Below are 15777 nucleotides of genomic sequence, written 5' to 3'. Positions count from 1 at the left end.
AAACTGATACAGGACCATCTACTGTATGTTCAAAGGCTACAGCAACAGCACTGCTTTCACCTAAGGTTTTGTAAATGTTTAGGAGTGCACGGATTTTGCTAATATACTACAAATATATGTGGTACAACTCATAGTTATGCATACAATAGTTTTACACATTCCTTCAATCTGAAAGCCGGCACTGACGAATCCTCATTATAGCTACGGATTGATTGTAAAGCCTAATAGTAGTACTGAAAATATGAGCACGTGTATCCATCATGTTAAATTCTCTGGTTTTCGTATCTTTGCCTAAAGTTGTGCACGTGCTTGATGATCAGAGCGTCGAGACGATACGCTTCTTCCGTGTGGAGCAGACCTACGCGGTGAAGACGGGGAAGTGGTACTTTGAGTTTGAGGCTCTGAGTGGAGGAGACATGAGGGTTGGCTGGGCCAGACCAGGCTGCAGACCTGATGTGGAGCTCGGAGTGGACGATCAAGCCTTCGTCTTTGATGGATATCGGGTAAACTGCATGTATCCTTTCTTTTAAACTAGTCATGGGAAGTTGTCTGAAGGCAACTTTTTGAAAGATCTAGATACTTTAGATGTATTGTCGTGGACATTGCTACACTAATTAGAATCTAAAAATGAGACTACTGCATGGTTATAAGAGTAACGAAGTATATGTAGTTCAGCCATAAACTTTCTGAATTCAGGATTTCACCGTATATTATATCTTTTTACATTTTAACAATACTTATTGTTCCGTTTATTAGCAAAGACAAAAACATGCGATTCTTGTTATGTTTTTTCAAGGGACGACGTATGCATGCAGGCAGCCGCTACTTTGGACATCCTTGGAAAAAGGGCGACGTGGTTGGCTGCATGATCAACATGGAGGACAAATCGATGATTTTCACCCTTAACGGAGAACTGCTGATCACCAATAAAGGATCCGAGCTTTGCTTCACTGACTTTGAGACAGAGGATGGTGAGGGCTTCATATTTCAAGCCAACTTCATTTATTCTGCCCGTTTCCTTCAAAGTGTCTCTGGGAGTTTGACTGGGTTTGTTTGCATAAGTTTTTAAGAAAAGCTTAAAATGATAAGAGTGTTTCATTTTAATTAAGTCCTTTGTGACACTGGCTCATTACTCTGCAAATGAACCATTGACTTTGGAAGAGGATGGTCACACAGGAATAAAGTAAAGTTTTTAGTTTGTTTTTAGATTTCATAAGTGATAGATTCTTAAACATATGACATTTGAGTTATTGGGGACAAAGAAAGGAAGTTGAATTTTTTTTTAAAAAGTACTGAATTTAAGAAAGCCAACTCACTGTTGCGTGTATGTATATAAAGCACTGGCATTCTTTTTTTAAATATATTTTTTTAATATATTCCTGATTTGTGAAATAAAGATCTGAAACGACCATATAAAATGCACATGTCAAAATAATACATTTTTCTAAATACACCAGGTTTCATCCCCGTGTGCAGTCTCAGCATGTCTCAGATCGGCCGTATGAACTTGGGCAAGGACGCCAGTACTTTCAAGTACTACACCATGTGTGGTCTACAGGAGGGTTTTGAGCCCTTTGCTGTTAACATGAACAGAGAGGTCACCATGTGGTTCAGCAAGCGCCTGCCCACTTTTTTCAATGTACCTGAGGAACACCCTGATATTGAGGTACACACATTCTCAATGTCATTAGTGTTTTTATTGCCTTTTAAGTTTGCTGCTAGACAGCTATTTATAATAAACACTAGAGCTGGTGTTAATGGGCACATTGATATTACTGATCCCTCGCTTTGGGTTTGATTCACTCCTCAGGTGACGAGGATTGACGGAACAGTCGACAGCCCTCCTTGCCTTAAGGTCACTCACAAGACGTATGGCACTCAAAACAGCAACAATGACATGGTCTACTGTAGACTGAGCATGCCCGTGGAGTTTTATTCTGCAGACAAGCTCCTGGATGAATCACTGAAGCTCAGGTCAGACATGTACTTGAAGCTGTTTTTTATTGGGAAATTGTGTTTTATCTCAATTTATACTTAAAGTTAAAAACAAAAGCCCATAGTGTTAGTGTCATGTTTTTTGTTTCTGCAGCCATCCTCCAAAAGAAGATGGAAGTATTGACTTTGGAAGCATCACAACTGTAAATCCACATAGATTCTCACATAAATAAAAAAACTATAGCATTACTCTCTGTATATTCAGAATAACCGATAGCACTGTTTTCCCTTTTTCTTTTAATTGGCAGTATTACTACTCAGTGCGAGTGTTTGCTGGACAGGACCCTGCTTCTGTGTGGGTGGGCTGGGTCACACCCGACTATCATTATTATAGCAAGAACTTCAGCCTCAGCAAAACACGCACGGTCACAGTGACGCTGGGAGATGAGAGGGGAAGGGTCCATGAGAGGTATGCTCCCTGCGTTTTTAATATCTGGAGTTCATATGAAATGTATGATTCTTTTATTTGAAGAGGCTTTAATATTCCAGTGGGATATGTGCTTTCAGAAGTGCATTCTGTGGTGATACCTGCTTTAATAACTTTTTTGATTTCTCATGACGGCACTTTTCTTGTAGTTTTAATATAGTTATTGCTGCTAAATGTGCTTCTACAAGCTCCACACATTGCTTCTACATTTTGGCTTATTTCTTAGTATTTTTTAAATAAATAATGATACAGTTTATGTCATTAACTGTTGTTGTTCATGTGAGGTTGTATTTAAACAATTTTAGATGAGGATGCTAAGGATCAGATGATTTTTTTTTTTGTTGTGTTATGTTTTATAGGCATTGAAATTTTAGCTTTTTACTAGTTTTTCCAAATGTAGCTGCATTTGTGACCAAATATGAGGGAATCCAATTTGAGCTGCACAAACATCAAAAAATATTACAAGAAAAAATCCCTTAGTATGCTCCAAACTCTCCTGAAAGCTAATTAAAAGCAAAGAAAAATAATATGGCCATTCATTTTTTTAAATGACTGCCATCCGGGGATTACCCATCCTTGCAAATGTATGTTCATAATTTAAAAAAGCATGCATTTCAAAGTTTATACCACTAATACCTGTGTCATCGCTTTGTGTTGATCAGTATGGCGAACATGCTCGTAATTATTTTATGGCTGACAGACCAAACAAAACAATTTCACTCATCTTTTAATAGCTGGTTTTCATTGTTATTCAGCATCCAGGGAGGTAAATGGGGAAGATGGCCTCTGCGTGTAACAAATATGAATGAGGCAAAAGATCAATGAGTGTTGACCAAATGAAAATTTATTGTGGCCCCTGTTTGACACCCCCCTCCACCCCCCAAGTTGCCTATGTTGTCCTGTGCATATTTGCATTCACTTGTATTTATTAATGCTGAGTTCATGTTGTGGTTGCTTTGCCGCAGTGTTCAGAGGAGTAACTGCTACATGGTGTGTGTAGCAGACGCAGTTACCCCGTCTTCCTCCAGCCGCTCTAGCTCCGACCTGGAGATTGGCTGTCTGGCTGACCTGGCCACTGGCCTTGTCTCCTTCACTGCCAATGGCAAAGAGCTCCCCACATCATATCAGGTAAGTAAGTATAATAGATATCAGTTGGCAGAGGACTGAAGCACAAGGTTTGGCTCGTAAACTTCAATAGACGTAAGCTATTACCACTTTCTCCTGTGGTTTAGTATTCTTCCCCTGCTCTGGCACACATGTTTGTTTTGTTTGTTTTAATATCCTGAACGCAAAAAGAAAAGAAACTCTAAGCAGTTTGAGTCACTGTCTTTATATTAATATCTCTCTCAAAAGATTTCACTCATCACATATTTGTACTGCCCACACACTCTCAGAACGATCTTCCCTCCTTTAATCCTTTCAGGTGTCATTAATTCATTTGCGCCACAGCAAATTAAACCTGCAGAGAGAGAGAGTTGGGAAATTAAACAGCTGATTTTTCATCTGTTTTGTGAACTAGTCACACAAAGACAGACATCGGCTCAGTAATCCTTGCCTTGCTTGCTGTCCTCATCTCTGGTTTTTAAAGCATCATATTGAATGCCTGACTAGACACTGAAATGGTGTACTGAGAAGCTTCTACCGCCTGCGTCCTCCTTTTTTATCTTGCATAATCTCCTGTTTCTCTCACTTCTTCTCGCTGCTTTATTTAGTCATGAATTGGCTTTTTAAGAAGGGGAAAGCCCTCTGAGGGGAACCAGAAGGCTTTTAACCTGATGAAAAGCTTCTTGTCCTATTATTGCATCAAAGCTTTGGTTGTTTGTTCTCTCTTTCTTTGTAAAGTCTGTGATGGTTGTCATCAATATACCAGCTAATACTCATTGAACTTGGATTTCAAACTTCAGCTAATCCACAAGCTTAGGGGTTAAAAGCTTTCTGACATTAGTTGAATTTGCCACCAGAGCAAACACGAGGCAAACGCAGTGCTCATTGCATTAAATATATCAATTTTTAGATTCCACCATGGGCTGGGTTCAAGGCAGAGCTCTGCCCTGTATGTGTTGCTGCACTTTTGTCTCATTTTGGTGCTGCTATAAACACGGGATAATACTGACTTAATAGCTGATGTGGATAAGTATGATTTTGTTTACTTTCAGGTGGAACCAAATACCAAGCTCTTCCCTGCTGTATTTGTCCTCCCCACCAGTGCAAACCTCTTCCAGTTTGAATTTGTTAAGATAAAGGTTTGTTTCTGTCCTAACCAAACAACACTGTACACAGTTTTAAGCACTTTTCATCGAGTTATGAAACAGCTATTTACTTTATCTTTCTCACACTAATTAAGAGGTCTTGAATTTTTAATGCCATTCATTCATACTCATGGACTGCCCAGCTGGCCTATATTTTGACTTGGTGACCCATTTAGGATGCTCTTAGACTGATTAATTTTGTGTGTGTTTGGAAAACTAGCAACCAATATACATATTTACACAGGACACTATTTGATAGAGTGAAGAAAGGATGTCACAGAAAGCACTACGTATATAAAAATAACTGATTGCATCGCTATTGACTGAAAGGATGTGATATAACCAGATATTAATATAGTTTTCATTTAATCAAATTTTCTCTTTAATGTGATTTTTTTTTTTTCCTTCTTGTCCTCATTCTAATCCCAGGATGCCATGCCACTCTCATCAGCCATATTCAAGAGCGAGCACAGGAACCCGGTGCCACAGTGTCCGCCACGGTTGGATGTGCAGACAATTGTGGCAGTGCTTTGGAGCCGGATGCCCAATATCTTTCTCAATGTGGAGACGGCTCGCGTTAGTGAAAGACATGGCTGGGTGGTCCAGTGTCTGGAGCCTATGCAGATGATGGCTGTACACATACCTGAAGAAAACAGGTGTGATTTTAATACTCTATAAACCGTATAAACACAGTGAGAAGTGACTGTTTCACTAACACAATGTTACCTTGTGTTCCCTCTAGTTGTTGGGGAGGATGGAGTGCATTCAGTGTCTTTTTACATTTATAGCAGTTAAATTAGCTTCCATAGACAGTGCATTTAGTCAATAGCCAAATGATTAAGTAACAATAGATACTTCTTGTCATTCATTCTTTACTGTGAATTGGGCTGATGAAACACATTTAAGACAGATTAGCTGCTTGCAGAACAAACAGTTCTTGGCACTACCTGGGCTGAGTACTCACTGGTGAGGGTCACTGTAATTAAATTGAAGGTATCTGCTAACAAAGTTTTGCCCAGATGAATCATAATCACACTGAATATTCTACCTTTTGCGTATACACTTAATCAAGCCTGTCATTCCATTTTTAGATAGATTTAGGCTACACTACTAATGTTTTACAGATGTTCACACTTTTAATTGCTATTGCTGCATCCATGTGTCTGACCAAATAATTGACATGGACCATGGACTTAAAAAAATGTTCTAGTAACTGCAATGGTTCCTATTTCATACAGTTCAAATGTGCTTTTTAACACGGAAAGACTCCTGTAAGCGGACATAACAACATTAAGGCGACAAACTACAAACCACACATAATGTGACATCGTATAAAGTGATCTCAGTCAATTCTATGCACAGTGCTACAATTTTCATGTTAACTGCAGACTGTAATGGATTGAGATGCTAAGAGGTTTCTAATTTGTTTTGCTCCTTTGGAGTTGGGCCCATAGATGAACTCATAGCGTGTGTATTTATACTGGAAAATAAGTTTTAATCATGCGTAAACAGGCCTTCAGTCATACATTTGTTTGCTGTTTACATAAAAAACAGTTTTAATTAGAAAATTGATGATTTTCATTAAGTTAATGCAAAGTCTTTCTGCTGTGATCAGCAGCGCCTACTTCTGCAATGTAGATGACTTACTTGAGCTTACTTTGTTGTTGTGGTGTCTTTGTTCGCAGGTGTTTGGACATAATGGAGTTATCTGAGCACGAAGACTTGAGGAAGTTCCACTACCACACACTAAAGCTGTATTGTGCCCTTTGTGCACTGGGAAACACTCGTGTAGCTCACGCCCTCTGCAGCCATTTGGACCAATCACAGCTTCTCTACACAATCGACAATCAGTACCTCTCTGGCATGCTGAGAGAGGGCTTCTACAATGTCCTCATCAGGTGTGTTGGTTGTGTTGGTGTGTTTCAATATATTTTATATACTTAATATGTAGTATTCACCTAATGTTTTATGATCCAGTTGCTATGGATTGCTCAACTGGCGTCAATTTTGATTTTTAATTTATCTTACTGAAAAAATGACCTCAGTCACTCACTCACCCGTCGTGCATCAAAACAAGAAGAAGGCTGCCGTGTTTTTACTCATCGGATCATCTAATGATGATATATGATAGAATTATGATTTGACAGTGTCATCTGCGACAACATTAACTGTTAAATTGATGCAGCATTACATGAGATCACTGAGCAAATTTGTGCTATAAATCTTAATAATCCCTCTGCTGTGTTTGTTTTTCCACCTCACATCTCAGTGTTGTTGTTTAAACTGTCTTTTCTTTGCATGATGTCAAATAGCAAACTCATGCGTACCTTCTATATTGCATAAAATTCACTTTCAAGCAGTGATTGTTAAAGCCTTTGTGGTTCGAGAGTTTGGTTTAAGAAATTTGATTATGAGTAACAGAGTTTGAGGAATCAGCACCTTATTTACTTGTCAGGCACTCATCACCACAACTATTATCTCATACAGATGTATTATGGTTATTGGGTACTGTTGGTTTGTAGAAATCATACTAATATAACATAATTCATAGTTCTTAGGAAAGATCATGAATCATTTTTGCATGTATTTGTAATAGCCAGTGTCTTTAGACCAGGGGTGGGCAATCTCAGTCCACGAGGGCCGGTGTCCCTGCAGGTTTTAGATGTGTCCTCGAACCAACACAGCTGATTTAAATGGCTAAATTAGCTCCTCAACATGTCCTGAAGTTCTCCAGAGGCCTGGTAACGAACTAATCATGTGATTCAGGTGTGTTGACCCAAGGTGAGATCTAAAACCTGCAGGGACACCGGCCCTCGTGGACTGAGATTGCCCACCCCTGCTTTAGACTCATGCTATGATTGAACTAATTCTACTTATTGTCAGCATTCATCTCGAGACAGCAAAGGAAGCCCGTCTAATGATGAACAACGAGTTCATTATCCCTGTGACGGATGAAACGCGCTCCATCAAGCTGTTCCCAGATGAGTCCAAGCAACATTCACTTCCTGGGGTGGACCTAAGCACCTCCCTTAAACCTCGGGTCAATTTCTCCCCTGTGGGAATCATCAACACCAAACGCCAGCAGTACCTCTACAGCCCCCAGATCCCATTGGGCATCCTAAAGGAAAAAGCCATTAGCATGCTAACCGAGGCAGTGCAAGGTGGAGGGACCCACATCCGAGACCCAGTAGGCGGGAGTCTTGAGTACCAGTTTGTTCCCATTTTGAAACTGATTGGAACACTGTTAATAATGGGAGTCCTGACCAGTGATGAGGTGAGGCTGATTCTCCTCCTGATCGACCCCAATGTGTTTGGAGAGACCAAAGAGGGCGAGGAAGTTAAGGGGGATGAGGTGGCCATGTCGGGGGAGAAGGAGGAGGTGAGCAAGAATGAGGAGAAGGCTGTAGAAGCAGGGGAGGAGGAGACCAAGGAGAGCAAACCGCAAGTTAAAGGCCTGCTGGAGAAGTCTCTGCCGGAGTCTGTCAAACGCCAGGTGATGACAATAATCGTGCACAGATGTTTAATCTCAGTGATAAACTGAAGATAGGAAATAGCTGAATTAAACTAACTCCATCAATTTATCTGCCAAGGTTTTAATTAAAATTTAATTTTGCCTTCATGAGATTAGGTACACTAATTCCCCATTTGTCAGCAGTTTTGATTTTTATGATTTATCTCTTGCTGAGAGGTGAATTCATGAGTAGAAAGTAAGGCAGTGGCTGAATACTAATGTTCTATAAATGACTAAAACTTGCTGTAAACTTTAACATTTAATAAACAGTCATACACAATCATGCATAATGGAGATGGATCTATGAAGTTAAATTAAAAAAATGTCATTCATAGTGTGAAACAGACAAAATCAAAACCAATAGAGACATAAAGAAACAGAAAACCTTTGAGTTGTTTACAGATTTCTGTCCTTTTCAGATGTGTGAGCTGCTCCACTACTTCTGTGACTGCGAGCTGAAGCACCGCATCGAATCCATTGTTTCCTTCTCCGACAGCTTCGTATCCAAGCTGCAGTACAATCAGAAGTTCCGCTACAATGAGCTAATGCTGGCTCTCAACATGTCTGCCGCTGTCACTGCCAAGAAGACCAAAGAGTTTCGTTCACCTCCGCAGGAGCAGGTACAACACCACAGTGGGGCCAGTGTCTGAGAAAGTGTTTCCATCCTCTCTGAGATGTAATTTATGTTCAAGGTGCTTTCCGTTTGTATACTGTCGTAAGACCCTGGAAGGATCGCCTAGACCTTAAAAACAAAATCAATGACCTTGAATAGAACAGAGGCAGAGGCAGACACTAGAACACAAGGTGCTGCAGTTCTCTAATTGCCTTTTAGTTTTCAGTTTCTTAACTTTATTTTCTGCTGGAATTCCCAAAGGATAAACTGGGCCATATGTGCAGCTAAAATTAACTTAGGAGTGAATTGGCCCTGCAGTGATAGTTAAACCTTTGGCCTCTTAAAGGGTAAAATTATTAGTAGTCCCACAGGAGCACTTTATGTTACAGGGAGTTCATTTTATAAGTCAAATATGTTTAAGCAGAAGATGAACTTAAGTGACTGACACATGATTAATGAACTTCTTTATAGACCATTGTGAAAAATGTTTGCAAAATCTTAGGTGTAAGTTATCAAAGTAAAAATGGCATCCATCCATCCATCCATCCATCCATCCATCCATCCATCCATCCATCCATCCATCCATCCATCCCTCCCTGCTTTTCTGGGTTGCAGAGTCTATTCAGGGGAGCACTCTAAACAGACATACAGTTCATCTAATGGGACACCAAAGTGTTCCTAAGCCAGCTGAGAGATATAACCGATATCTCTAAAGCATGTTCTGGTTGGGACTTGCTTGAAACACCTCAACTAGGAGAGCTCTTGGATGCATCCTGTTCAGATGTATTTCAATTGGTTCCTTTCAGTATGGAGGCATAGCAGCTCTTGGTGAGGGTAGGAGCATAGATTCACTGGTAAATCAACAACTTCATTTTCACATTCGGCTCTTTCCTCACAACAAGATATCAGTGCAGAGTCCACATCACTGCAGGACTGATCCATCTGTCAATCTCAGTCAGTCACTCTCTCGTCACTTGTAAACAAGACCCTAAGATATTTAAACTACTCCACTTGGGGTAGAAACTCATCTCCAACCCAGAGGAGGGACTGCACCCTTTTCTGGCTGAGGACCATGGCCTTAGAGAACCATTCTTGCCGCTTCACTGAAAATCTCTTCAGTACGATCTGGAGGTCATTGTCTGTTGAAGCCAGAAGAAAACAAAACGAGGTTACGCTACTGTGAAAATCCAATATCCAGTGTTCTGCTAGATAGCACATTTTTATGTAAACTGTAGCATCTCTCAGAGCCAGACTAGAGAATAGGAAACATTGAGTAAATAAGGAATAAAGTCTCTGATGTGTTCTGTGTTCAGATCGCTTGCCCTGTTCTGTAGTATTGTTGAAAACAACCTGGTAGTGACTGAGGCAAGGTTTCTGCATGACTGCAAAGCATTCATGTTTGAAATATTTAATTGGGCATCCTCTGAGCTGTGAAACCTTGAGGATAAGCACTTCCAAGATATACTCTGATCCCTGAAACTAAGTTGTGGTGGTCAGCAGCAGGTGCATACTGTAAGCGAGATTCTCCACAATAAGAAACCTCCCATGGTTTATTAAAAAGCTCTACCTAAAATAGACATGGTAATAGGCTAACCTGGACTCTACGATGGATGCATCTCATTTATATTTAGTGTTTTATAGTTAACTTGTGACCTGTAGCAAGCACAGCAGATCTGTGGTTCTACATGATACATTAAGTATTTTCTGCATTATATTATGTAAATACCTGTTTAATGTTTTTAGTTTCACATTTGGCTGGGCGTGATATAAAAATGCTTCAGACTATTTCTGTCTGAGTTCATCAGATGGCCACTATCTGACAAGCCCATGTGAGCACTTACCGCAGGAGACTACATGAGTAATTATGCTGCAATTCTAAAATGGTAATGTGCTTGCCTCTGTGACTTTCCACTGCTCTCTACTGTGCAATCCTTCTTTAATTCATTCTTTACCACTCTCCTTCCTTCTTTTCATCTCACTTCCTATCTAAAATTATTTTCCGTGTTGCTGTTCTCAAGTGCTTTCTGGTCTTATAATGTAAACACTCTTTTGTTTTCTGCAGATAAACATCCTGTTGAATTTCAGCGCAGGTGAGGACTGCCCCTGCCCCGAGGAGATCCAGGATGAGCTCAACTCGTTCCACGAAGAACTGCGGCTGCATTGTGGTAAAGTCCAACTGCTGACTTAATAGATACAACTTGTGTAAAGATTTTATGCATTTCTGTTCATAAATGTCTAAAAATGTCTCTGTAGATCTTCTGATAAGGAGATCTTGTCACACAAAACTAACCATAGCAATAGTTCAGACAGGCCATGAAGTCGAGCTAAAACACTGTCCTCAAAAATAAGTTGAGGACTGCTAGAAAATCTTTGCCAACAGTTGCTATACATCTGCAAGCCACTTTGCATCCCACCTCCACCCCACTTCTTTGAGATTTTATTCTTTGTGGTGCTCAGAATTCATATTAATAAGACTGGATCTCTGATCAGTTCTTGTGCTGATAATACACACCTTAGTCCAAAGGATACAAACACATTGTGGCTTCACTCGTTTGGATTCCAGTGAAACTCTGAATTAATATTAAAGAAGTTCTAAGCTGTAAATTGCCAGGGTTCTTCTTATGTTACAGACCAGCAAAGACCTTATTCCAGCAGCCTGTCTCTCTGATTATCTGGTCAGAGACTTCTGGTTGGTTCACACTCTTAATTTAAATCCAGAGCTTGTAGCACCTAATTTTGGAACAGCCACCCTCAGCCTTTCAGGACTTGTTTGTTTTAAATGACTGCTGAAAAATCATTTTTATACAGTATGTTATTTTATTCCCCAATCTTCTTCGCACCATCTGCTTGTATGGAATGAATGTATGTGTGAATGAATGTAAGAAGAACCTATACTATTCTGTGATTGTCTGCTTGTATGTTGGGAGCACTTCTTTTATTAAAATGTGAAGCACTTTGTAACTGTGCTGTAAAAAGTGCTCTACAAATTAAGTTAATAACATCTGGCAACATAAATATGTTTATGTTATGAGAATGATCTTTAAAATGGGTTTTTGTTTCCTTTACACAATGCACATGGAAGCAGTCGGTATACCAGGATAAATCTCTGAGCGCCTCCATTTCTCCTGGCAGGAATTCCAGTGGAGGAGGAAGAAGAAGAACAGGACACTTCAATTAAAGGCCGTCTTCTGGCTTTACTGTATAAGATCAAGGGCCCACCACAGAAGACAGAGCAGGAACCCACAGAGACTGAACAGGCTGCCCCCAGTAAGTAGCCTTTAACACCAAAGAGGAAAACAAGCTAGCGACCAGTAACTGTACTGAAGTTTAACAATAACTGAGCAATGCATTTTCGTGAAATTGTACCTTTGTCACAGACAGTTACAAGTATTCAGCATTTCAGGCAGCTTGTTATAAATAATCCCTTTTTTCTCTAGTATCTTCAGTGCATAGTTGCATCCAAATTGGTTTATTATTTCAGTTTTCATCTTGGTGCTGCAACACGTAAGCAGGACTTTATTGTGGTTGCTATCAGTTTCTAAACATATACCACATGACTATGTTTAGCATTAAATATTATATTGACATTCAAAATCATAAAGCGGTACCGATTTATCCATAATAAATATTGCAGACCAGAGAACACTTCTCAATCACTAGTTCTTTGCTTCAAGCTTTTTCTTTTTTGCTGCCCTTTGCTCAAAGTATGTTTTTGTTCTGTTTCAAATAATAGAATAAGACTAATGGACAGTTCCTGCAAGACTCTCTGCCATAAATTTTAATGCCTTGCTCCAGCCTCCCACACCTAGCCTGCATTATTCAAAAGCATTATAAATGGACGGATGTTCTGATTCAAGATGATCCTGATAGATCTGCTTTAGCATGTCTACAAACCCAACCCAGCGATGCTAAGTAAAGTGTAAATAAAAACGGCAATGATTTGCAAATGTCATAAACTGTATTTTATTCACAATAGAACATAGAAAATAGTTTAAATATTTGATTTGAGTAATTTTATTATATCATGAAAAAATAAGCTTATGTTGAAATGTTTGGTAGTAATGTGCATGAAAAAAGTTGGGACAGAGGAACAAAAAGCTGGAAAAGTGAGTGGTACAAAAAACAGTTGGAGGAACATTTTGCAACTAATTACATTAACATGCAATAGATCAGTAACATGATTGGATATTTAAAAAAAACATCTGAAAGAGACAGTTTCACCAATCCACAAAAAACGGTGTCAGTATTGGATAGAGAAATCTTTGTCTGTGAATACACTTCCACAAATGCAGGTTAATGCAAAGAAGAATCCACATGTAAAATGAATCCATAAACACCACCATCTTTGGGCCAAAGCTCATTTAAAATGTGCTGAAGAAAAGTGGAAAACTGCATCTCTGATTGTATGGAGGTGAATTACTGCCTCTGGAACTGGCAGCTTGCACATCTGGAAAGTCACCATGAGTGCTAAAACATATATGCAGGTTTTAGAGGGACATATTCACCCATCCAGATGCCATCTTTTTCAGAGAAGTCCTTGCATATTTAAGGAAGATGGTGCTAAACTGCACAGTCCATCTATTACAACAGCATGGCCTCATAGATGGAGAGTCCAGATACTGAACTTGCCTGCCTGCAGTCCAGATCTTTTACCAGCTGAAACTTTCATCATATCATAAAATTAAGAGAATCCCTAGAATCCCTTATCAGACCAGAATTGGACATTATTACTAGTCTCCTCAGCTCCCAGACATTAACAGACTGTCGTCTGACAGTGGTAAACATGGCCCGGTTTCAACTCTTTTGAGAGGTTTGGCTGCCATGAAATATAAAATAACCTTATTTCTTTCTTCAAAGTGTACATTTTCACATTTTAAACTTTTACCACGTTTGCTATGTTCTATTGTGAATGAAATATGGGTTGAATTCTGCTTTTTCACTTTACTCAGCGTTGCAGCATTGTCAGAGTCGGTTTTGTTCATCAAATAAATTGATGAAGCAGTCTGACAAATGGATGGACGGGCGAAATAAGCTGCTCCTCTTGTCTGACAAAGTTAGAGCTGCTAATTTTTTCAACGTGTAATTTTATTGTCGGATCTTTACATGTCAGATTATAAATAATTAATGCCTAGTCAGTCATTTTGGGATGGGAATTATTACTTTCATTAACCGACATTCACTGTTATAAAAGTTTAAAGCCAGTAATTTGTCTCTAAAACTTTTGCTTGTTCCTTATTCTTTTGATGAAAAGCATCGAAGCGCCTATTGTTGATTTCACAGCATTGTTTAATTAGTCAGATTACTCAGAAGTTTTAAAAACTTTAAATCATCCATAAGGTTTTTTGTTTTTTTTAGCTTGCCAACGGCTAAGGAGCTTATTTCCAAGATTTAAATGCCAGACTTAATATCAACCGTCTTGGCTTGAACTCGTGATTAAATTGTTTGTTTGTTCCTCTCTTAATATTCCTGCATCACTCTAGCGTGCTTCAGATATGCTGTCAGCATCCTCATAGACTTATCAGGAGATGATTGTGGGGTTACATCCAATATATTGACAAAATATTAAAGCTCCCAATTAGTTCTGACTAATAGACTAATTTACATTTTCTAAGAGCTTTAATTAAGCCAGTTCAGTTCATGGTTTGTGCTGACTTTGGAGTACAGTACTGTGCCAGTGCTCATTTCTCTATATTTTTGCCTGTCATTTGCAGATTAGCACGCAGACTGCGTAAGATTTCAGTGACTCCCTTGTGAGCCATGGTTTGAGATGATTCAGAGCAGATGTGAATTTGCAACACTTTCACCTTCAGGGCATCTACACCGTCTCGTGTCTCATTACGATTCTGCTTGAATCCGACCCTTTGTTTTCAGCAGATGTTGTGCTATTTGGCTTAAACGCTCAAAGTTCACCGATGGCTTTGGAATTACAATATTTTGAGAGGTGCAGCATTTAGCTACAACTTCATATCACTTCAAGTTTTTCTCCACTGGTCCTTGTTTTATTGGTGCTTGGCATTTATAAGAGGGACGTTTTATGAGACTTTAAGATTAGGTTTAAAAGATACAGTTTTAAAACCCGCACTACAGTTTAATTAGCTTGTCTTTGTATATCTCTGGAACAAAAAGAGAAAAAATAAAGAGCATATCATCCATCTTTCCTAATAAACAATGCTTTTGAAGTGCCCGGTCCATAGAATTTGTTTTTTTTTCTCCAATTTGCTCATTCAAAGGTTTGAGAGACAACAAAAATCAACTGAAGCTTTGGCAGATACATGACTGTAGAGCAACCTTTATTTACTGCTTCTATACCATTTCTCATTTTAAGAATACTGAACTGTCTTTTCTCCAGCCAACCTGAAGGAGCTTATCTCCCAGACCATAACCAGCTGGGCTCAGGAGTCTCACATTCAGGACCCAGAGCTGGTCAGAGTGATGTTCAGCCTGCTGAGGAGACAGTATGACGGCATCGGGGAACTGCTTCGGGCCATGAAGAAGTCGTACACCATCAGTGCCGCATCCGTGCAAGATGCTATTAACCTGCTGGCATCTCTGGGTCAAATCAGATCTCTGCTATCAGTGCGAATGGGCAAGGAAGAGGAGAAACTCATGATTGATGGGCTCGGGTAAGAAACTATATTATGATGCGCACACTGTTATAAACGATAAAAACGATGCCTGATTCTAGAAATATATCATTGTGAACAGTGTACTGTCCCGCTGTTACAGTACTGTGGGCTTTATGAATCGCTTTCTTGTGTTCTTAGCGACATCATGAACAACAAGGTTTTCTACCAGCATCCTAATCTGATGAGAGTGCTGGGCATGCATGAGACAGTCATGGAGGTCATGGTGAACGTGCTTGGGGGAGACAAGTCACAGGTGAGCGTAACATTGCTCATGTTTTTGGTTTTCCTTGACCACTACAAACTATCGAATCAGTCCTTTTTTAATGGATGGTAATTTATTGAAACTGTTAACGATT

The 15777-nt window shown here is 39.5% G+C and overlaps 1 protein-coding gene across 7 annotated transcripts in view; it reads left to right on the top strand.

The window, feature by feature from the left end:
- Positions 1–15777, top strand: part of ryr3 (ryanodine receptor 3) — a 112887-nt gene that overhangs the window by 55525 nt on the left and 41585 nt on the right. For all 7 annotated transcript variants that reach the window (XM_025899121.1, XM_025899120.1, XM_025899119.1 and 4 more), the window contains 16 exons: positions 298–503; positions 797–971; positions 1458–1666; positions 1811–1974; positions 2090–2138; positions 2244–2404; positions 3388–3550; positions 4579–4665; positions 5101–5327; positions 6357–6569; positions 7555–8164; positions 8602–8802; positions 10858–10960; positions 11928–12062; positions 15145–15418; positions 15560–15674. In XM_025899121.1, the coding sequence (XP_025754906.1) occupies positions 298–503; positions 797–971; positions 1458–1666; positions 1811–1974; positions 2090–2138; positions 2244–2404; positions 3388–3550; positions 4579–4665; positions 5101–5327; positions 6357–6569; positions 7555–8164; positions 8602–8802; positions 10858–10960; positions 11928–12062; positions 15145–15418; positions 15560–15674 (3092 nt within the window). The remainder of the gene's footprint in view (positions 1–297; positions 504–796; positions 972–1457; positions 1667–1810; positions 1975–2089; positions 2139–2243; positions 2405–3387; positions 3551–4578; positions 4666–5100; positions 5328–6356; positions 6570–7554; positions 8165–8601; positions 8803–10857; positions 10961–11927; positions 12063–15144; positions 15419–15559; positions 15675–15777) is intronic.

This window comes from Oreochromis niloticus, linkage group LG15 (assembly GCF_001858045.2).
Source record: "Oreochromis niloticus isolate F11D_XX linkage group LG15, O_niloticus_UMD_NMBU, whole genome shotgun sequence".
Taxonomy (NCBI): Eukaryota; Metazoa; Chordata; class Actinopteri; order Cichliformes; family Cichlidae; genus Oreochromis; species Oreochromis niloticus.
This window is presented reverse-complemented; position numbering and strand designations above follow the sequence as displayed.